Source organism: Malania oleifera, chromosome 10 (assembly GCF_029873635.1).
Source record: "Malania oleifera isolate guangnan ecotype guangnan chromosome 10, ASM2987363v1, whole genome shotgun sequence".
NCBI classification, from domain to species: Eukaryota; Viridiplantae; Streptophyta; class Magnoliopsida; order Santalales; family Ximeniaceae; genus Malania; species Malania oleifera.
Window position 1 is genome coordinate 44,956,829 of NC_080426.1, and position 24,862 is coordinate 44,981,690.

Consider the following 24,862-nt stretch of genomic DNA (forward strand, 5'->3'; position numbering starts at 1 on the left):
CGCATTCATCGACGAACATTCTTTTTGGGCTCGTCGACGTGGACGCGTGTTTCATCAACAAGAGTTTACCGAGGGGCTATTTTCGAAGCCTGAAACTCGTTGACAAGGGTTAGGTGCTCATCGACGAACTTCCTTCTTGAACTCGTCGACGAGGTGATGTGACTCATCGATGAGGCCACGTGGGAAAAGGTCTATAAATAGTAGGAAATCGGGTTTCAGTGAGAGAAATTCATTTCTCTCTTTTCTTTTTCTCTCTCCTTCTCTCTACAATCCTCACCCCATTTCTCCCCGTTTCGACGATTAGAAGCCACCACGTTGATCCTGAGGAGATTCTCTACAAGTCTTCTAGAACAGATTGTTGGTTTGGCCAACTTGGGCACCATCCCAAAATCAATGTAAGTAGATTATTTGGGTATTTTCAGTTTTATTAGGCTTATTTGAGTTTAGATTGTGAGTAATATGGGAATATACTGGAGTTTTGTGAAATAAATTAGGATATTATATTTTCAGAATTAGGGTGTTTTTGGGACCCTATAGACATAGGTTGGGGACCCCAGTGAATATTTTTTAGAGCTCAGGTAAATTATAATTCAGAAAGTTACAAGTATGTAGGTTCAGAGAAATATAATTGGTTTATTTGAAATATGTATATATGTATTATTTCAGGATTTTGAGGATAGTACGTCGTGAGCGTGAGGATAAAGTTGGAGGTAAGCCTCCCAGCCAGTTATGTAAGGGAAATATGCTATGCTAGTAAATTCAGAAAATATTATCAGTAAATTATAGTATTTGTTTATTAAGGTACAAGGTATAAATTATATAGTTTTACATATTTCAGAACATGAGTTTTATTAATTGTGTGGCTTGAGTAGATATTTGTTAAGTACTGAATTTATATAGTTTTTCAAAATATCATGATTTACAGTGTATATATAGACAGATATATTTTACAGCTATTTACCAGACAGATATTTTATAAATATTATATAGACAAATATTATATAGTATTTACAGAATGTCATGCTTTCCAAAACCATAACACTTAGACATTACAGATTATTCAGTCAGATATGACAGTCAGATATTACAATCAGATGTTATAGTTTTTATAGTCAGATATTACAATTATTTTAGTTAGATATTATAGTATTTTCATATCAGATTTATAGTGTTATGGTTATTTTGGAATCATGATGAAAATGGCAGGATATCTATAGAAATAATATATATAGTATCTGACCCTAATGAATCAAGTTATGTTCAGTTAGCAGAGCACGGTACCGTGGCTTGTATAGATCAGAGTGCAACCACACATCTTAGATAGTGTGTGGATGGTTTTTGTCAACCGTGCCTGGAGGGATTGCAGACTCCCCAGAAGACCGAGTTGAGGTGGCCGATTTGATGAGATAGTTACCAGTTCCGGTCCTAGGAGAGGTTGTAGTTTGGCTAGACTGAGGATTGGTAGAGTACAGTTGACTTATCTGGCAGGCCAACCAGGATTAAGTCCCGCCTACGGGCCGCACAACCCTATTATGAGGGGTTAAATCACGACGTACAATTTTCTAGGGTAAATATCTCAGTTATGTATATGTATATAGATTTACAGAATATCAATAGATATAGTATGATACTAGAAGTTTGAAAAAGTAGAAACTTAGATATTATAGTTATACTTTAAGCTATGATAAATGCAAGTTATACTTTATATTGATTTACCAACTTTTACAGTTTCAAATATTGTCAATATAATATTTACGAAATTCAGTCGCCACACACTAGTAATAATATATTTCCTCTTACTGAGTGTTGTCTCATCCCAGTGGTTTAACATTTTTCAGGTGATCCAGTTAGGCGAGCAGATCAAGCTCGCAGATAGAGAGATCTTTTGTACTACCCTATTTAAAGGGTAAGTACATTCAGGAGATTGTATTTTTGAGTTGATGATACTGGGGTGACGTATAAATATGTATGTATGGTTTGGAAACACTGAATTCTGGTATTGTATATATGGATGTATGACTTTATGTTTTCGGCTACATAGGTGTGTCAATTTATGTACAGGGATACCTTAATGTCCATCTAGGTCCTGAGATGTTGTAGTAGATATTACAGGGGTATCAAAGTAAATTATAAAAAAAAATGGTGTAATTTTTGGGTCGTTACACATCATCTCCACTAACATGAGCACTGCTACCCCCAGGATCCATCCTACAATAAGATAAACATAGTCTAAGGGCCTTATCCGTATAACATAACCAGTATATTCATCAAATTTTGAAATCTCATAACATTAATTAATCTATCGTCCTTACCCTCAACTTAGGATTTAGTTGAGAAACATAACCCGACCATAGTTTATTATGACTTTCCTAAAATTGTCACACCAGGAAAGACCTAAAAACCACAATGGAAATTCTGCTTCCCAATCACTAAACAAAACCCTGAATACTTATCTTCATTCCCCAACATTGATTCACTAACTTCCTAATCTAGTCTTATACTCTCATATTGTTTTATGCTGCACTCTATAGTTTACATAACCTAACAACCTAGACTCTAATACCAAATTGTAACGACCTGAAATTTTCATCCATTTTTTTTTCTATATCAATATAATTTCTAATACCTTGCATGAGCATAGCTATCATCATCACGACCTAGAGCAAGACCGTGGTAACCTGTGCATTTCATATAACTCCTAAGCAGTAGAAGTACATACATATCCAACACATTCCAAAATATAATACTGGAGTACTATATACCTAGTTGTATCCATGCACATATATGCATAACATTTCCCAAAAGTCCCAAAATACTATGGGCTCCATAGACCGCCCAAAACTCATCCCAAAAACTATGCCTACTCTACACCACCTCTACCTCTGAGCCGACCCCGCTCGCCTCTTTAAATTTCCTGAAATGTTTAATAATGTTGGGGTGAGACACCTCTCAGTAAAGAGAAACATGTTATCATCATTGTGTGACATATGAGTTAATTGGTAACATATCATTTAATTAATAATGTATACGATATACATCAAGAAAAATATTTGTATAATAACACATGCTTATATCATATAGAATATGAAAATTTCTAAATTATCTATTCAACAGTACTTCTATTTATAATACGTAATCTTTACTTTCTGTGTGTACTATACGTAACCATATATCTGTAAACTTCCCCATGGATGACTATATGTCATTAGTTACCCCCTCAAGACTAGGTTGTGCGACCCGTACCCAGGGCTACACTGGTTGACCCTCTAGTGCTAGCTTAACTATATGCATATCTAGATGCCTATAGCACGAAAGGCCTGCTCCACCTGATCCGAATGCTAGGGAGCTCACAACTCTACCTGAGGCACAATCAGCTGCACTAGACTCTAACTAAGACATATGGTTGCACTGTCTATACTGTATAGCAACGGTACCGTACTCTATAAACTATTGTATTCCATCAAGGTCTGATACTATATAATAATATTTCTATATAAATCTAGTTGTTTTACCTTGATTCTGTATTTTTGTAATAAACATGATTTTGTTTCAACTGTATAGTCATGACGCTATAATAACTATATATTTGTATATTCTGTATATTTGAATATTTTGTAACTGTAATTCTGTTTTATGTATGTCATGGCTCTATGCTCTGTATAAACTGTATTTCTGTAAATCATGGTTCTGTATATTTATGTATAATCATGGTAATAAAACACTATATAATCAACTCTGCAAAACACTGTACAATCTTGTTTTGAAATATACTATGTAATCGTAATTATGTAAAATACTGTATAAGCATGATTTTGTAAAATATTGTATATCGCATAAATTGTATTTCTGTATAATTCTGTATAGCCGTAACTCTATATATAAAACTATTTAAGTTATGTTTCATAACTCTGTAGGCTATATAATCATGCTTTTGTAAAATTGTATAACATATCCTATAATATTCTAGTATTTCTAATGTCACACAATTCAATAAAACTCTATAAATATATTCTGTAAAACTGTACAATTTTCATGCTCTGATCAAATACCATATTATACTGGTAAAATATCTAATAACGCTCACATAACATGCATTCCTCTTACCTGACTATCTAGTTCTAGATACTATTTAACAATCTTGCGCATGTAACGTTCATAATTTTCAACATTTAAAATAACACCCATATAATTTCTAGTCACACAACTGAATTTTCCATAATAATTATCACATTCATATTTTCCCCAACTCCATATATCTAGCATTTCTAAACTATAATTTACCTGAGCTCCTAGCAAGATACCCGCTGGGGTTCTCAACCAATACCTGCAGGGTCCCAAAAATACCTTAATCCTGAAAATATAATACCCTAGTTTTATTCCACAAAACACAAGTATATTCACATACAACACATAATCTAAACTCGAATAAACCTGGTAATACTAAAAATACTCAAATAATCAACTTACTCTGATTTTGAGATGGTACCCAAGTTGGTCTAACCAACAATCTATTCCAGCAGACTTGAAGAGAATTTTCCTTAGAGTAGCATGACGGCTTTCGATCGTCGAATCGGCGAAGAATGAAGCCAGAATCATAGAGAGAAGGAGAGGGGAACGAATTTTAGAGGGAGAGAGGGAGCTTGCATGAAATATTCGTAGAAAATGTGATTTTTGGCCTTATATAGATTGCTTGTCCACGTGGCCTCATCGACGAGTCCAAGAAGGGGATTTGTCGAAGAGCACCTAACCCTCGTCGACAAATTTCAGGCCCTGAAATCAGCCCTCTCAGTAAGTTCTTGTCGACGAGACATGATTCCACGTCGACAAGCCCAAGAAGGCTTATTGTCAACGAGTACTTTGCGTTCGTTGACGAGACGATACTGAGTTCCTCTTGAAAATTTTCTTTTCTCTATTTTCTTTAATTATTTAATTACCATAATTTTTCAAGTCTCTAAAATGTTAGTATATATGTAATATATAAAAATTTTTAATATATAATATATATAATTAATTATTATTAAATTATACTAAAATCAAACCAAAAACCTAAAATTGAAATTCAACAAAAATGAAAATCGAATTGAATCAAACCGAATTATGCTCACCCCAAAGCGTCTCCCTCTCCCTCCCTTTCATTATCTCTTGTGATCTATTATCCTTACACATTTTACACGTATTGATATAACAAACCAATTCATAACCAAATTACCATCTGCCCCCTTCAATCATATCATTACTTCAAAGGTTCTTGATTTTTTAATTAAATAGTTATATAAACGTGTATTGAGTTTTTTATTTTTATTTTTTTTTTCCAAATTCATAAATTTAATTTTAAAGTCTAAAATCGCACTCCCAAATACTACCTCACATTACATTTGAGAAAACAAAATTGAGATATTAAATTTGAATATATTTAGATTTGAATTAAAAATATTATAAAATTATATTAAATTTCTTGCATCGTTACGTATATATACACAAATCTAAATCTTAAAAATTCTAAAATATATGCTACCGATGCTACCTAAAATTTTAAAATTAAAATTAAAATTGATTTGTTATAATTTTTTATTCATTTATTTTCATACTGTAAATTTTTTCTTTTTTGCTTTTTAGCTCATCGTTGGCTTGGGACACTTCATTAACAGTTTCTTTGACAAATAAGATGCTTACACCTGTCCTAATGATATTGAGTATACTTTAAATGCGTGTGCTTTTGAGATACAAGTGAATGGTGAATTTACATCCGTTGACTGCGAGTGAGAATTGAAAGCATACGTACCCTCAATTTCATGTTGTAAAGTAAACTATTTTTTAAACTAACCTTAAATTGTATTAAAATTTATTAAAATTTACCTAAATGCAAAGTCAAGATCCAAAATTTATACTCCCAAACATAGCCTTAGAATTATTATTATTATTTTTTATTTTTTAAAATAAAAAACGCATTCGAAAACTTGAAATTGAAATCTTAAATTTTAATTTGTGAATATAGTACTTAATTGTTTTGATTTTCTTTCAAGCTAATATAAATTTAAACTTAAATTTATGTGTAATCTACTTTTATTTATTTATTATATAATTTACTTATTAAATTTAGATATTAATTAATTTAAATAATATTTAAAAAATTGAAAAGTTTATTTCCTTCTTATCAATAACAATAATTCATAATCTGTCATTAGCAAGAAAGTACAGCAGAATGAAACAATAATAAAAGACTTATTAATGAAATTATGAATAATTAAAAAAACTAATAATGAATATTAGTTTACTTTAATTAAATTATAAAATTTAACTAATTTATTATTTTGATTATATTCCAGATTTTTCAATTTTCAGTAAATGGCCATCTCTTGTTAAAAAGAAAAAAAATAATTATTAATTGGTTTACTTTTTTTTTTTTTCTTAAAAAAAAAAAAAAAGAACCCAAAATCAAAATGTATTCTTGTCTTTGTCTCGAGTGAAACTGAAAAAAAAAAGAAGGTAAATTTCACTGGTTAGAGTGAGCCTCTACGGTTTAAGTGAAGATATTCGAAAATGAATCAAAACTATCTGAAAAAATTTCTGGACGTATCGTCGTTTTCTTCCACCGTACAACACAGGGAAATGTGTGAACCGTGGGATTCGTCGATCGAGCTGGCTATACGGTGGGATGGACTTCGAGGAAGGGAGCTTTCGATGCCTCCAATCTGTCTTGGATCTTGAAAACAGACTCAGAAAGGATGACAATGGGGTCGGAACTTTCCTTTTCTTCGGGTAATGGATTTTCAATGGAATCTTCAGTGGAGCCCACTGTTGCTCTCCAATTTCTATGAAACTTCTTCCTTAAGCTATTCAATTTAAGCAAGACAAGACGGTTTGAGAGCGTGGTTTATGTGGTTGAAGCCTGAAGGCATGGAGCCCGCCATGGAATTGTTTATGGTTTAAAGCTTCGTCGGAGACTGGAAGACAAGAAATCCCTTTTCAGCCTAATATATCATAGCTACAGGGATCTCTTGGAACTCGGTTCATTTCGGCTTGATTTGGTTCGGATAAGCTGAAAAGAAAATTGCTGTAGGCTCAATCAGTTGGAAAGGAGTTTGATGTTTTGGGTGATTGATACATGTCTATGAGAAGTTACTTGAAATCTTCTGCTTAGGGTTTGGGTAATTTAAGATACAGGGGCGCAAAGAGTTGCAATTGCCTACTACGACAAATTTGACTAGGTGTGAGCACGGAGCGAGAGGACTGTTGATTGTTGAAATTGTTCAGTGTGAGAGATTTGGTGTTTTGAGAGAGAGAGAGAGAGAGAGAGAGAGAGAGATGGAATCAGAGAATTCCACATTTTGTAGAGCGAGGAACGAGCAAAGGGGAGGAGAGAGAAACTTGTAGTTTGAGAGATTGAGATTTTATTGCTTGCTAGCTCTTTCCATGGCTGTGATGAGTCCTGTCTCTGCATTTGCACATCAAATCAGTCCGATCAGGTTTCGTGACGTTGGAGTCTCGGGAACCATGCCGAGCACTGGGGAAATTACAGAGGAACCTGTGGCGCAACTGATCGAAGAGAAGATATACGTTGCGGTGGGAAAAGATTTGAAAGAAAGCAAATTGACTCTGCTGTCGGCGTTGCATAACTCCGGAGGCAGAAGGATATGCATCCTTCATGTCCATCAGCCTGCGCAGTTGATCCCCTTGAGCGAGTGTATGCCACCACACCATCTACTTCTTGTTTCTTTTCTCCCTATTCTGATGTTATTTATGGGATTTCACTGGATGAATTGATCTTCTTTCTCCTGCTCAAAACTTAAAGCTTCTACAAACTGAATGAATTGAAATGGAAATTTGGATAACTAGAGGTTTCATTCGACCCCTTTGTTTTATCAGCCAAGATCGATAGCAGTAGTTACAATAGAGGAAATGATTTTAGAATTAGAGATGAATCAAGGATAGTAGATGTTCTATGTACTACGGCATACGACGCACAAAGAAACAAGTAAATAAAATTGAAAAGGATGCATAAAATCACGCTTTAGCTCTCTTCAGTGAGTTCTCTTGATCGCTGTAATAGCGTGACTCGGTTTTATAGCCCTTGGAAAATGAATATGGTTTCTTGATAAGCATTATGTGATTCTATATCCTCTCAGGCCTTCTGTTTGCCTTAATTGTTTTCTCATATGAATGGTTTCCTGGATGAGTTATGCAGTGTGCATGTTTTCTAGGTTCTCTTGCTCAGATCTTGCTGCCCATAAGTTAGAATGGTATATATAACATATGTTTCATCTTGCTTTACAGTTGGCACAAGACTTCCAGCCAGCAGAGTGACAGAACAGCAGGTCACAGCATATCAAAAAATTGAAAGGCAAAACATGCATAAGATCCTGGATGACTACCTTGTCATGTGTCACCAAAGAGGGGTATTATTTCTTCTTCTGTTTCTAAGTGTACTATTGTGCAATGATCATTTAATTGTCGTTAAATTGTATTTCTTTCGCAGAAGTGTTCACTGTATGACAACATGTTTTCATTGTGAAAATCCATTTAAAATTATTGTCTTTGCGATTTTCACATAACCTAATGATTTGTTTGGGAGTATGCGGTTGAGCCTTGGACAAGTAATTGTGTAAAATTCTACAGAACTCAGTACAATGCTGCATCTTGCCCCAATCATTGCGATTCCAAATCTAAGACATGGAGTCCTTGCTCCCAAGTGCAAAGTAAATTGCACTTACAATAGTTGGACCAGGGTTGTGATTCTAGACTTCTAGTAGTTCTTTGGAATACTGAATTGTCTTTATTGTTAAAATTTTTGATGCCTTCTGATATTCATGACTTTGCAGGTGCAAGCAGAGAAACTATATACTGAAATGTGCTGTATTGAGAAGGGGATTGTGGAACTTGTTTCTCAGTGTGGGATTAGGAAGCTCATTATGGGAGCAGCAGCGGACAAGCATTACTCAAGGTATGTACATACCACATACAACAATTATATATACTATTATACTTGTTAAAATAATGCGCATATCGGTATGTTGGACCTCCAATTCCAAAGTCAGCAAAGCAATTTTATGATGCTTTTTATAACTGCTAGCATGCTGATCAGTGCTTCAAATTCTGTTCATGTGACATTTGTCCATGGTTCATAATTATAATAGGTCAGATGTAGTCTACATTTCAAATGCATAGGTCAATTATAGCTCTGTAGAAACTTAGAAGGAATATTTTTTCATTAATGTAGAGATAAAAGATTGAGTGATGAAAATATCATAAAGTAGTCAGATGTTTCCACCTTCTGGAGTTGCTCCTCTGAAGGGGTGGTGATTAATTGAAGGATCTGAATCAACAAGAAAAAAAAATTTAACTAATATAATTTTTTTCCCTGATATGTAAAAAAGGATTAAATACTATCCTTTGCTATAAGTTTTTTTAATGAAATGTGCATTTCATATTGACTTCTTTTGTAACATTTGTTAAATAAAAACTAATTTTGCTGATAGTGAATTGAAAATAAAACTCACACAACAGCCAACCCGAGTTGAAGCTGGCATATGAACTAACTGTATGATTGTTTACATACTATGTTAACATCGCAGGAAAATGACAGAACTGAAGTCTAAGAAAGCCATCTATGTATGCTCAGAAGCACCTGCTTCCTGTCATATTCAGTTTTTGTGCAAGGGGCGTCTCATCCACACAAGGTATGCTTGATGTGTTTGTTATATTTTTGTAATTTTGTTGTGTTAATATGTTGTCGAAATGTTTCTCAAACTTGAGATGTATACATCAGTGATTTCAAAAGAGCTGTTTGACTTATTTACAGCTTCAAATCATAAAACACTACCACTTAATCACCACGTATTGAGGAATCAGATATGATCAATTAATTAAACGATGTGACCTTTCTCTGGATTTATAGAGATATCTTGTCTATGAAAAGTTCAGAAAAGGCTTTATTCATCCATTCAATTAAAGAGAGACCAAATAAAGTAATATGGCCACAAATAAGAATTAAACAAACATGCAAGAAAATATTTAAACTGAGCTGTGTGGCAGCAATTTGTAACTGGATAAGATGTGTGGAGAAGTTCTGAAGCTTCCAAAGTTCATTTGGACCACCTAGGTATGGATATAATATTTCAATTTCTAATTTATCTAGAACCATTTTACTACTACAAGCCTACAATCTCATTCTTTGTGACTACATAGTTTCTGATGTGTTACTAAGGCATGTAACTTGTCTACAACCATCTTAGTGCTTCGAGCCAAAAGATCTCATTCTTACCATCTTTTTTACTGAGGCATGTAACTTGTCTAACTAGGGAAAGTAGTTCAGATGGAGTTGATATATTGGTGAGGCCTTTGCCACAGCAAGTGCCTCCAAACATTGAAACGGAGCAGTCAAAGAACTTGAGATCACAATCACTTGCACTTGGGCAGAATACTTACCTAGGAACGAGTAATCCAGGTCATTACATGATGCAACGAGTAACGTCTGTCAATTTTGATGTGCATAGAGGTGGAGAAGTTCTACCTCTTTCTTCACCAGATACTGGAGAAGCAGTTACTTCTCCAAGCAAGTTCGATGCAGAGGGAAGTTCTGATGAATGTGATTGGACATCAATAAGGAGTTCTTCTCACGGCTCGGGTACATCGTCATGCTCTTCTAGGGAAATAGTTGGCCATAAAGCTCTAATTCCAATTTTCAGAACTAAGAGAAAGAAAGAAAAGTTAGAGAAGTTACTCACACTGCCTCAGTCTAATGAGGATCTTCATAGTTCGTCTCCTCCCAGTGTTCTGGTATGTGAGCATCATTCATGATTGAAAGGCCATTTAGTTTTCTCTAACAGTGCATGCTTGCATAGGTTCATCATTTTGGTTGCAAACAGGCTGTTTTAGATTTAATAATTGGGTCAGTTCCTGATTGGTTCATGAATTTTTACAGGAAGGACGTATGAATGATGAACTTTATGATCAGCTTGAACAAGCCATGGTGGAGGCTTCCAAGCAAGATGCATTTGAAGAGTCGGTCAGGCTTGGGAAAGTTGATAGGGATGCCATTGAGGCAATTTGCAAGGTATGCCTTTAGATCCCCCTCCCTAAGTGCAGCTTTAGTTATTAATGACTTAAAGTCTACTGCTTTTCTGGGCTTGATTTTGTTTTAGATGGATAGTACAAATAACTTCTTGTATTTCATGCTTATCATAAATATCCTAAATAGAAACTAAGACAGGCAAGAATGGTCACATGGTGGAAAGATGTAGTCGACATCCTGCATAGTTGTTGTGCTATGTTCTGTCAGAGATGCACAACCCATGGAATTTTTCTGCATCTATATCTTCATTGCTATTCATTTATTTTTAATAACATCTGGGAATCTACAGATCCTACCATATTGAGTTTATGATAGCCCATCCAGGCAGTGGGGTTATCATAAAATCTAGACTAACAATTTGTTGTACCGCATTAAATAGGCAGTCAAAGCATCATCCCCATTTGCCTTATGCCTGCTAAAATTTCTTAAAACCGATGCTATCTTAAACAATTTGCTAATTACAACCACCAATATATAGGCTAAAACATCAGAGAGCTTGTACATGGGAGAGTCGAAACGAAGAAAGGAAATCGAGGAAGCATTAGCAAAAGAGAATAGTGAGCTTGCAAAGATTAAGAACCAGCGAGATGAAGTCATGAAAGAACTGCAGATTGCTCTGGAGCAGAAGCAATTTCTGGAGAGCCAAATTTCAAATTCTGACCAAATAGTGAAGGAATTAGAGGAGAAAATAATCTCAGCTGTGGAGCTGTTGCAAAATTACAAAAGAGAACGAGATGAGCTGCAGATAGAGCATGACAAAGCTCTCAAAGAAGCCGAAGAGCTGAGGAAAAAACAGGTGGAGGAGGCCTCCATGCACATGCTGCGGTTATTCTCTGAGTTCTCATTCTCAGAAATTAAAGAAGCAACTCATAATTTTGACCCATCCTTGGAGATTGGGGTAGGTGGTTATGGGAGCATTTATCAAGGTATCCTTCGCCATACTCAGGTGGCTATAAAGATGCTGCGCCCTAATGGCTCTCAGGGCCCAACAGAATATCAACAAGAAGTGAGTGTGTTATAACAATTCTATAATAGATGGTAATGCGTGTGTGCATGTTTGTATGTGCATGCTCACACATACAGTTCTATAATGACAGTAGTATAAGACAGCTTTTACTGGGTCAATGACTCAATTTATCATCTAAGTTCTGAAATTTAGTCACTGCAAACCTGTACGCTACTATTATTTTTGTCCAATGAGAGGATTCATTGGCATTTCTTTTTCCAGAAATGGTGGATCGTACAAAGTGCATACAGGGTTGGTTATTTTAGTCTAGATAAATGGCTCGTTAGCGTTAGAAATACTAATGCTATTTGGAATTGTATGTGATTTCTGTTTAGTTGGTAATCTTGTTTCTTTTCGTCAATCGTCTAATTATAAATGTTTTCTTTCTTCAGTCTACTTGTGTTATAGCAGTGTATCTGAAAGTATAACTATCAGTTCTTCTTAAGATGAAGAAAGGGGAAAAGTACCTGATCCTGCAGCAGGAATAATGAAATTAAATTTCAGTCACATGTTTTGCAACTCTGGCAGTTCATCACATCTTTTTGTTGAATTTCAGGTTGAAGTACTGAGTAGGTTAAGGCATCCCAACCTTGTCACTCTCATTGGAGCTTGCCCAGAAGCTTGGGCTCTAATCTATGAATATCTTCCCAATGGGAGCCTTGAGGACCGTCTCCACTGCAGAGACAACACTGCGCCACTATCATGGCAAACTCGAATTCGGATTGCTGTTGAATTGTGTTCCGTCCTCATCTTCCTACATTCCATTGAACCTCACAGTATAGTACATGGTGATTTAAAACCTTCCAATATTCTCCTTGATGCCAACTTTGTTAGCAAACTCAGTGACTTTGGAATCTGTCGTCTAATTGCTCGGAATGAAAATTTGATCAGTAATACAACACTGTGTCATATAACCAACCCAAAAGGCACTCCTATGTACATGGATCCAGAGTTCACATTAACTGGAGAGCTTACTCCAAAATCAGATGTTTACTCATTTGGAATTATATTGCTACAGTTACTGACAGGGAGACCAGCATTGGGAATCACAAAAGAAGTGCAATACGCACTAGACAAAGGGAATTTGAATACCCTGTTGGATCCTTCGGCTGGGGACTGGCCTTTTGTGCAGGCCAAACAGTTGGCTCATTTGGCATTGAGGTGCTGTGAGATGAACCGGAGGAACAGGCCAGACCTTGCATCGGAGGTATGGAGGGTGCTTGAACCAATGAGGCTTTCATGTGGAGGCTCACCATCATCCCGACTGGGTTCGGAAGAACACAAGCAGATTCCACCATATTTCATTTGTCCTATTTTTCAGGTAATTTCATTGCTTCTAATTCTGTTATCCAATCTATATTAGTCGTGATTATTTCTTATAATTTTGTGATATTATATGTATATTCATTGCGAGTACTTAACCCATGTCAATTTTTAGAATTCATCTTCCTTGGCTCACTTCATATCTAAATTACCAACACCCCTCACCCCCAAAAACAGTTTTGTGATATTTTACCAACATATTTGCATAAACTCCCTTTTTAACAATGGCTCATACGCAGCTGTTTGTGTTAGTGAGGGAGTAGGTGTCTCGCCGTGAATTCTATGCTTTTTCTGCAAAAATTCGTATGCAATTTCAATGTTGATAAAATTGTACTCATGTTAGCTTCAATATTGCAGGAAGTCATGCAAGATCCTCATGTAGCAGCCGATGGCTTTACTTATGAAGCAGAGGCAATCAGAGGATGGCTGGACAGTGGTAATGATACTTCGCCCATGACAAACCATAAGCTTGCACACTGCAATCTCGTCCCAAACCAGGCCATTCGTTCTGCGATTCAGGAGTGGCTGCAACAGCGTTAAAAGAAATATATTTCATTTCATTTTATATTTTCTTTGTTCAAAATGATCTCTGCAATGCTTTTTCTTCTGTGTCTTTTTCCCTTTTCGTCTTTCACTACTGGTTCTTGTTGCATCCACATGATAGTTTCATTCCGTTGTACATACATGCTGTAGCTGTGTAGCATGCTGTTGATGGTCGCGATTGACATTATGAAATTAAATACCATTTGATCACAACCTTGTTGGGTGTGGGAAGTTTTTGCATTTGGATTGGGATATTCACCATCAGATGACTGTAGAATCAAGAGAGGGAATGTGGGTGCAAAAGTGGTTACCTTGGTCATTGATTTCAGAATATGATAATTTTTTTTTAAAATTTATCTTTGAATCAATCTTATGAATTTGATGGTTGGCAAATCATTTATGAATTGCTGCATATGCAAGTTTGGAATGAAATCGAATGAGATTTGTCTTTATAATTTTACATATTTGTCACATAATTTTTTTTTTATTCTACTCTCAAAAAATTTCATTTCAGTGTATTGAACAAAATGGGTTATCATATAAGGAATTCTAATGTTTTAGAAGTATGAAATTTGTAATGAAATTTTATGTTGTGTTTACTCTAAATTAATTCTGTACTATCAAACTCTTTGAGGTAAGAGATTTTCGAACTCTTCAAAAAATGTTTTCATTTTTTAATGCACAACAAAAAAAGCAAGGAAGAAAAACACCCAAAAATAAAAAAAAAAATGTATTTTCTATTTTTCTTGATAAAAACTGCTCCATTATGGTATGTTTGGAACTTTGAAAATATTAGAGAATGAAAAGGAAAATAATTAGGATTAGGATTTCACTTTTTTATGTTTGGTTATCAAGAAAAATGAGAAAGAAATAAAAAAAAATAGTAAATTAATGAACAACATTTTAATTTTACACATCCCTAAGATTTGGTTTTTTTTTTTTTTAGTTTAAAATCAGAATAATTTTTTATTTTAATAGGATTTGACATGGGGAGAAAATATAATTTTTTTTCTTATTTTTCTTTCATTTCATTTTCCCAAATAAAATCTTTGGTCCAAACTGCCATTAATGAAAATTCTTCTTTAAATTTGTACGCCTCAGTGCATTTTGGACTAGTCACTAATTTGCTTCATTTTCCACCATTGCTCTTTAACAATGGAAAATAGGAGCCTTCTTGAAACTTGTATCTTCCTACTTCCTGTCTTTCCGGATGCCCTCGGAACACAAGTTTCAAGAAGGATAGAAAAGCCCTTTAAACAATTCCACTTTACTTTATCTTGCAAAAGTTATGTTGACCCTCATTGGATGCTCCTTGTACGAGGATGAGCTTTGAAGTAATTCATTATGAATTTTTTTAGTATTGTTGCAATTGTTAATTTTATTGTAAGAGGGAGTGAATTGGTATTTTAAAATTTTTTTTTCTAGATCAATTATCTAGCAGTAGTATTATACAACTCTAAGGTCAATCTAGTGCAGATATAAAATAAATCAATGTATTCAACTAAAATAAAATTACACAAGTAAACTAATTACGCATGCACAGAAAAGTAAGTAAAGAGATATAACACCAGATATATTATCGAGGTTCGTCAAATGTATCTACGTCCCCGCCTTGACTCACAAGTATAAGGATTCCACTAAGGCCCACTTCACGGGTGGAGCGGCACCGAAATACAATCAGGCCAAATTAACACAGGACTAATCTTAACCTTTACAACCAATCCTTTTAGGCTGGATTAACATCCCCTCAGTCCACGCTTGGAATACAATCAAATCACAATATAAGATGCGTACAAATTATATGCTTCTCCAACAAGCAGATTTGTACCAGTATCAATCAATGCACATCAATAATACAAGAAATATAAGTTTGATGTTATATGTGTGCAATTAACACTCAATATAATGTCTATATTCAATCAAGCCCGAGAGTATATTAACAAGCTAATCTTTGAAACAATGTATAGATGTAAATATCAATAACAATTTAGGGTTTTAAAGATTTTTACTAAGAGTAATCAAAATATCTCTAAAAATATTTTCTCAATATTCAAGCACAAGAGATATTTGAAAAATGAGTTTGTGAAAATATTTTTGTACACTAAAAAAAACAAGCTAAGATGTCTTGCAATTCAAAAGCTAAGACCCACAAGCTTTAAGTTTTCCCACACAAAATATTTATTAAATTAAATCGGAGGAAAACCTATGCTCGACTCTCAATCCAAAAATCAAACATACAATGAACAAATGAGAGTTTCTAACAAATGAGAATAACGTATAATCACTCAAGGTACTCTCACAAGGCTTGATATGGCAAGGGAATAGTAGTATGTGAGTGTTGTTTTTTGTCCCACATTGGTAGAATAGTTTCACATTAGTATAAAAAGTTGTTTTGAATTTTTTGTATTATTTGTCTCACATTGGACAAAAGTGTTTTTTGGACTTGAGGTTGAAGTTATATAAAGAGCTCAATTCTCCATTTGTAAAATACACCTCAAAGTTGTACTTTGTTAAGAAGTAATGGATTGATCGTCGGCGCCTGAGAACGTAGGTAATTCTATACCAAACCTCGTTAATTTCTTATCTTATTCTTTTTACTATTTTATTATTAGTTTCTTATATATTCAATAACAATAGTTGTAGTATTGGTGTTTGACACAAGTGGGGTGCTCAACACAATAATGCAAGTACAGTTGGTAGTCTGATGTATTTAATGGTTTGTACTAGACCTGATATTTTACAAACTATTAGTATGGTGAGCAGGTATATGCATGATTTATGTAAAGGACATTGGCAAGCTGTGAAATGGATTTTGAGATATATTATGAATACGATTGATGTTGGTATAGTATTTGAGAAAAAAATAATACTATTGATCAACGTGTTGTTGGATATGTGGATTCTGATTTTGTAGGTGATTTGGATAAACGTCGATCAACTACTAAATATGTTTTTACATTTGTTAATGGTCCAGTGTTAGAGGTCTACCTTACAGTCTACCATTGCCTTGTCTAGAGCAGAAGTAGAGTACATGGCAGTTTCAGAGGCTGTTAAGGAAGTTATTTGGTTATAGGGTTTACTTGAAAATTTGGGAGTTGTTCAGAAGCACATTGTTGTGTTTTGTGATAGCTAGAGTGTTGTTCATTTGCCAAAGAACCAAGTCTACCATGCACAAACGAAGCATATCGACGTTAGGTTTCATTTTATGCGAGATATTATTTATGGAGGCAAGATACTTCTTCAAAAGACTGCTACAACTAAAAATCCCGCAAATATGTTGACCATGATTGTGACAACAATCAAGTACAAACATTGTTTGGACTTGATCAATATCCTACAAGTTTGAATATTTTTGGAAGGCACCGATGATGTGGAACTCCAGAAAATGTGGGTGACTGAAAAATTTGTTGAATTTATCGTCAAGGTGGAAATTTGTTGTTTTTTGTCTCATATTGGTAGAATAGTTCCACATTGATAGAAAAAGTTCTTTTGAATTTTTTGTATTATTTGTCTCACATTGGAGATAAGTGTTTTTTGGACTTGAGGTTGAAGTTATATAAAGAGCCCAACTCTCCATTTGTAAAGCACACCTCAAAGTTGTACTTTTTTAAGAAGTAGTGGATTGATTATCGGCGTCCGAAGACGTAAGTAATTTTATACCAAATCTCGTTAATTTCTTATCTTGTTCTTTTTACTGTTTTATTATTATTTTCTGCATTACTTTAGTTTCCTATATATTCAATAGCAATAATTGTAGTATTGGTATTTGACACAAGTGGGGTGTTTGACACAACAGTGAAGGTATAGGCTTTTTGAGTTTTGAAAAATTTCAGAGAGTTTCAATACTAATCACAAGGCTAATCATCCTTAATCTGAGAAATGAACTTATATTTATAGACCTGACCAAAATTATAACTGTTGGGGGTACCAAGGAAATTATTAAAATTGTTTTAATTGAGTTTTAAAAAATTAACTCTGTTTAACTCCAATTAACTGCAGTAAAAGTTAGGCCAACCCGAGAGTTTCGATCGACCAAGCCCTAGGTTCAGTCGCCTGAACAAACACATGATAAAAAGACAATTTTAAATTCCGAGTGCCAAAAAAATGGTTCGGGTGGTTGAACAAGACAATTTTCCAAATTTTCCGAGGTTCGATCGCCCGTCCTCAAGTTCGGTCTGCTGAACTTGCATGTTCGGTCTGCGAACTTACATGTTCAGTCGCCTAAGGGTATTTTGAACGTAAGCATTCGGGCGCTCGAGTTGTTGGAAAAGGTTAGGGTAAATGTTAGGTTGACCGAAGAAGCTAAGGTCTTTTTGGTTCGATTGCCCGAAGTCAAGTCAACTCTCTGACTTTTCCTATGTTTGGTCGACCGAGGTGTTTTAAACACCAAGGTTCGGTCCCCCGAAACCTCCCAATTTTAGGACCTAAGAAAATATGTTCCCCTAATTGCATATTTGAAAGTGGGGACTTATTCTAAGTGTATGTGCAAGGGTCTTTCTAAGGTCTTTGAGCTTATGAGTTCCTACATGCATGATATGTATCAATTATTACAGACATTTCTAAATTAAATATTACAGTCCCAAATTGAAGAGAATATAAATTACAAAGAAATTAAATATTCTAGGTCTTTATCTTCTTCAAGTTACCTCATGTCATCATATGATCTTACCAATATGATCCTGCACAAAAACTTGACAGACATTAAATACCGGAGTATTTGTTATAATCAAAACAGAGTATGACCAATAAGGTCAACAGCTATATTCTGTTTTCTACTTATGTTTTTACATAACAAAAAAAAAATTCTAAAAACACATTTACTTATATTTTTAGTTTTGTATTTTTATTGTCGATATTCAACTATTTTTGAAAATAAAAATAAAAATCAGATTTAATAATTTTCAATTGTTTTAACAACCTATTGTCACAAATTTTAATATCTACAAATAGTTTGTATATTAAATAGTTAATTTTACATAGACTTTTTAATTAAAATAATCATTTGAATTTAAAAATATAATTAAAATAAAAATATACATAATTTAATCAATTATATAATATTTTACTATTTTTCAATTGTTATGTGCGATAAGATTGTTATACATAAATTTCAAAATAAAAATAAAAATAATAAAAGTCAGTTACAAAATTTTTTTACTATTTTTCGATTGTAATATATAATAAAATTGTTATTGGAAAGTGAATATTGGAAATATAACAATTAAGTAAAATAATTATAATAATTCTTTTCATTATAGTATTTTTTAATTTGTATTATTTTGTAATTTTATTATTTAATCATATTTTTATAATATTATTTGATTTAAAGACAAAAATGAGTAATTTTTTTATTAAATTTTTATTTTTTTAGTCTTTACAAAATATAACTAAATAAATCACTGATTTTTGGTTTTTAACTTTTATTTCTGATTTTAGTTTTTAATTTTAATTTTTTATTTTTATAATTTTTAATAGTGATACCAAATAGTCTGTAAATATTTTATGTGTGATTTATTATACAATTAAAGTCACGGAATTTATATTTGGAGTAAGTGTTGTTTTGAAATAAAAGAAGTTGCTATACAAAGAATTTTCAAAAAATAATAGATTAGCATATTCCTTTATAAGTACAATTTTTGTTAGTACGTTTAACTAAGTAGAACCTATGCCCCATAATGCCCTTAATTGTCTTTAAATTTCCTTTAGAAAGTTCATTTTATATTAAGACAAATCAACAAATAAACTAAACTTTCATTAAAACATATTAAGTAACAAATCTAAACTTATTATTAAAAATCATTTTAAGCAACACTATAGATTTATACTTAATACACCATCCTATAATACTCATCCTACAACACCAACCTAGTTCTCCCTCTTTGATCATCATAAAAAAAGAGAGGAACTATTCTTTTAGCTTTAAAAGACTTTTGGTGATAGGAGACATGTTTTCCCAATTAACCATTAATGGGAAGAAACCATAAACTAAGATTAATCTTCCTAAGACTCAATTTTATGCAAAAAATATGCTGATTATGCATATTCGCAAGTTTTACCATCATATGTTCATATGACTAAGGAAGACATCTCTTGTCTATAAGAGGTGGGTTACTTGGGCATGCTTCTGAGATTTTAATCAAAATGGGATGACCTAAGTCGTTCATCTCAGAACTATAAGGTTTTTCTATTGTCATCCATAAATTTATTCATAAAGAACAAGCTTGAATAAAGAGCTTGTGAGAGTGTGCATACTACTTCATCTCATAAACAATAGCCAATATTTTCATATAAACATTAACCAATTAACAAGGATATACACAGTTTAAAGATCATATTATATTTAAATATTTGAACTCATCAATATTTGCTTGATTATCTAAAGTCCCCACCATAATAATCAGACAATTATTATGCGTAAATTAGGATTTTATACCTTGAGCGCTATCCACAAAATTTTGGTAAGTGTCTCTAATTTAGCATTATATAAACTCATTTAGTCAACACTTATCTCTTTTTGCCTAGGTATGGTTAATTCTACCTAAATCCTATTAACTAAACCTAGGTTCTAAGGAAGCAATATTCTAAAAATTATGTAATTCGTTTTGGTACTCATTCTTCCTTGGGTCTCAAGGGATTTGTTTTCTTGACTACCAATTCTAACTTCCTTTCTTTATCTCTAGCACCTCTAAAGGGGCAAGAGTAACGAATATGATATTTTCTTTCACAATACAAGCAAGTTTTGTTTGTATGTGAAGGTTTTGTCTTATTAACATATTTTTTTTTACTTGATGAGGCATAACCATGTGATTTAAAAGAGGAACCATAACTCAAATTTCTTTTGTAAAGGCTAATTCTTTTTAATCCTAAGAATTTATTGGAGTTTTCTTTTCCTCTAATGATTTTACCATGATATTTATCTTTCTTTTTCAAGAGGGTATTTTCTTTTAAAATATTTTCAATTTGATTTTTCAAATTTCCTACTTCTACTATTAAAAAATTTTCATGGTCTTTTTAAGGCATAGTTAAGAACTCATTTTTCTTTTCTAAGAAAATCATTTTCTTCTTTCAAAGAGAATTCCCTTTGTTTAATTAAAACAAGCTTATTCTCAAGATTTTTGCTCTTTCTTTTGACCAAAACAAGCTCATCAAATAATTTGGTGCACGTATTTGCTAATTCATTATACGAAGGAGTATAATCATAGTCATCGGAACTTATCTCTTCTTGCTTGTTAGCTATGAGACAAGAATGTTCCGCTTCTTCCTCTACTTCATTGTCAGTGGAAAGTTCATCAAATTTGTCCCAAGTTGTTGCAGCATCCACATCACCGTTCTTCTTAACTTCGTATGTGTCTTTGAGCTTTTCCTAGATTTATTTTGCGGTTTCATATCCACAAATGCGATTGTACTCTTCATCGCTCAAGCTACAATAAAGACAATATTTTGTTTTGAAGTTAAGTTGTACCAACATCTTTTCAACAGTTGTTAGCTCCATCCTTGACTTTGGAACATCTTCATTTTTTCTTGGTGAAGGAGAAGTCTCCATTTGAGATGATCTCCCACACATCCAGATAGTATGATTGAATAAAGATGGTTATTCGATTTTTCCACAATGGGTAGTTGGTATCATTGAACTTTGGTGGTCTGTTTATCGATTGCCCTTGAGAAATTGAAGTGTCCACTATATACGTCATTTGATCTTTTCGTTCTAGAAGTTACTCCGAAAAATTAAGCACCTTGCTCTGATACTAATTATTGGCCCTATAATCGAGTCTAGAGGGGGGTGAATGAACTCTTTTGCGTATTTTACCTTTCCTCTACAAAATAATAAATCTTGGTAAGATGTAAGCAATTATATCACAATGTAAATAATGTTAACCATGCACAAGATATAAATTAAAGAGTATGGGGAATTATTCTGGGAAGATAAGAAGAATTATTCAAAGAAAGATGAGAGAAAAAAATGAGAGAAAGTGAGAGAAATGGTAGAGGAAAGAGTATGCGATAAATGGAATGGCAAAAGACTTCAATCAAATTCTTGTCTTCTTTGTAGCAAAATACATGTTTCCAAAGACCTATGGGTTGAATTTGTTGACCTTATAAGTCATATCCCATTTTGATTATGACAAATACTCTAATATTTAATTGTTAATGAGTTTGTGTGCAAGACCAATAGGAAGTATCATATGATGCACACATATGAGCTTAAAGAAGACAAAGACCCAAAATGTTTATTCATTGTAATTTAATTAAGTTATTATTCGGGTATGTAATAATTAAAGCTTAATTGTATGTAATAATTAATGCATTACATGCATGATTGGGTAGATAAGCTCAATTGACCATAGGGAAACCAAATAACTGTAGGGCACCCTTCGATTGACCGACGCTAGATTTTTTAGGAGTATATGCTTAAAAGACCTAAACTATCCTTAGGACTCCTTATACTTCATAAAAATGTGCCCTATTAAAATTAAGTTAATCATCATATGAATAGGGACAACATTATAAAGAGAAAAGGATCGAAAATGCCTAAATTGGCATGTTTGGTCAACCGAACTCAGTTATACAGAGATCCTCGGTCGACTGAACCCCCACCGAGTTAACACATTGACCGCTCAGTCGACCGACCAGATATATACAGGAAAGTTCTGGTCAACCAAACCTCCCTAGGTCAACAAGTTGACTGCTTGGTTAACCGACCAAGTTTATATGGGCAACGCCCTAGTCGACCGAACCCCCACGTGGAAAATGCCAACCGCTCGGTCAACCAAACATCGTAGTTCAAATTGACCCGGTCGACTGAACCGCGCAAAATTGGAAAATCGCCCTTGAACCTTGCAAGTCCGGTCGACCATCCTTTCAGTTCAAATTTCTCCCAGTTGACCGAACGCAACCACTTGGTTAATTGAACCTTAAGTTCGGTCGACCGGTGCTCTCGGGTTGGTGAGAACTATCGAGGTTAAAACGCAGTTAAAGTTTATTAACATCAATTAAACTTTTTCAAAAATGACTAATATGTCCTAAACAGTTATAATTTTGGGGAATTCTATATATACCCCCTCAATTGCAAAAATTAGTCAATGATTAGCAATCTTAATTAGCAAAAATCCTCTGAAATTCAAAAAATCATACTTCCATTTTTAAGCCTCCTATACTCATTCTTACTAAATTTTATTGTTTAAATCTCATTGTAAGTGTGCTTGAGTGTTCTTCTTATAGGCTTAAGCTCTCTCTTGTTCTTGATTGATTAAGATTACTTTATTAGAGAGCAAAGTTTCAAGTTTCCTTTGGAGACTTTGTTAATAAGTCTTCCTTAGGAATACTTCATTGACCTTTTCGGTTCATTGTAACACTCAAGGAGTTCATATTGGATTTTGATTGCTAAAAATATTTTACACATCATTTTCAAAAATATCTCTTGTGCTTGTCTTTGAGAAATACATTTTTAGATATTTGCTTGAGTGCTAAAGATCTTTGTTACTATACTTTTTGATTGAGATTATCATTTTAATACAAAAATCAAATAAAGTTTTACAAATCATTTTGAATATCTCTTGTGGTTTATTTTGAGAAAAAAATTTGTTGAGATATTTAAAGTATACCTGTGATCTTTATTACTGCATTGTGATTGAGAATATTATTTTGACACAAAGATCCTATCACATACACTCTCACATACTGATTGCATTATTTGCATAAATTTTTTAGAGTAGACACTAAGGCTATACTGAGTTTATCTTATCATATCATTCAGTAGTGTATTGATTAGTTGAGAAGCATATTTGTTGTATGCAAATTTTATTGAGAAATTTGTTGTATTCCAGGCGTGGCCTGAGGGGGCGGTAATCTAGCCCGGTAAGGATTGGTTGTTAAAGGTTGAGGTCAACCCTATGTTAATTTGACCTGGCTGTAAAGGTTGAGGTCAATCCTGTGCTAATTGACCTGATTGTTTAGGTGCCGCTCCACTCGTTAAGTGAGCTTATAGTGGTAATTCTTGTGCTTGTTAGCCAAGACGGGGACATAGGCAGTTGGCTAAATCCCAATAACATATCTTGTGTCATTCTCTTTCCTTGCACTATTTAATTTTTCGTAGTTATTTGTTTATATTTCAAATTCAGTGAATGCTTGGGAAATACTAAGATTGTGTTAATTGTTTAAATATTTGCTAAGTTATTTATCTACGTTGTTGAGGAATGCTTAGACGACCCTAGGTTGAGATATACTGTTGTTGGATTAGATAATCCTAGGAAGAATTTTTTAAATCTCCAATTCACCCCCCTTTTGGGATTGCACCAAAGTTAACAGAATTTAATCAATCAATGTGCATGCCCAAAAAAACATCGTGGGTTGAATTTAAACAATCAATAACTATCTAGTGCAAGATAGGGTACTTAACCGTGTCCTGACCATTGTAGGACATCTATTAGCGGTCCTGTAATGGTTAGGGACACGTGGTAGGTTAGGAAGTGCTAGTCAATTCCAAGGAAACAAGTTTTTTTTATTTTCAAAAACTACCTATACTAGTTGACTACCCTTAAGGAACCAAACAATTGTTCTTGTGCTGAAGCCAAATTGCTTCACATGTGTACGTGCAACTTGGGAAAAGGAGATAATTCGATTGCCTATTAGTGGCTAGTCAACCACCTGTTAAAAAAAACTTTTATACATCTCTTCTTTATCTCTAAAATTCAAATGTCTCAATTAGGTTTTTATGAGTTCGGTAAAAAAAAAGAAGACTATTACCATATGTGAAAAATAAGGAGAGGGTTGCGAGGGAGAGTGTGCGGGAAAGTTATGGCTTTTCGAGTTTCATTTTAGGGAATAGGAGGGAACTAAAATTTGGGGTGGTTGCTTTAATGAGTTTTAGCAACGTCTAAGCATTGACGTTGCCAAAATCCAGTTTTTTAGCAATGTGAAAA

The 24,862-nt window shown here is 33.7% G+C and overlaps 1 protein-coding gene across 3 annotated transcripts; it reads left to right on the top strand.

Annotated features, from left to right (window-relative positions):
- Positions 1-6,553: 6,553 nt before the first annotated feature.
- Positions 6,554-14,153, top strand: LOC131165899 (U-box domain-containing protein 33). 3 transcript variants are annotated; one of them, XM_058124051.1, is made up of 9 exons: positions 6,554-7,684; positions 8,275-8,396; positions 8,820-8,941; positions 9,573-9,677; positions 10,299-10,776; positions 10,922-11,053; positions 11,550-12,077; positions 12,634-13,398; positions 13,758-14,153. In XM_058124051.1, the coding sequence occupies exons 1-9, from the start codon at positions 7,414-7,416 to the stop codon at positions 13,938-13,940; spliced, it is 2,706 nt and encodes a 901-aa protein (XP_057980034.1). In that variant the 5' UTR covers positions 6,554-7,413; the 3' UTR covers positions 13,941-14,153. The 3 variants fall into 3 exon arrangements, with proteins under 3 accessions (XP_057980034.1, XP_057980035.1, XP_057980036.1); XM_058124052.1 differs by having other exon boundaries at positions 10,494-10,776; XM_058124053.1 differs by lacking the exon at positions 11,550-12,077.
- Positions 14,154-24,862: the final 10,709 nt, after the last annotated feature.

What these genes read in the sequence shown, in the direction of transcription:
- LOC131165899 (XM_058124051.1), top strand. Translation starts at nt 7,414, where the DNA reads ATGGCTGTGATGAGTCCTGTCTCTGCATTTGCACATCAAATCAGTCCG. An exon ending in GTTGATCCCCTTGAGCGAGT is followed by an intron (nt 7,685 to 8,274) that starts GTATGCCACCAC and finishes CTTGCTTTACAG; the next exon opens with TTGGCACAAGACTTCCAGCC. An exon ending in TCATGTGTCACCAAAGAGGG is followed by an intron (nt 8,397 to 8,819) that starts GTATTATTTCTT and finishes ATGACTTTGCAG; the next exon opens with GTGCAAGCAGAGAAACTATA.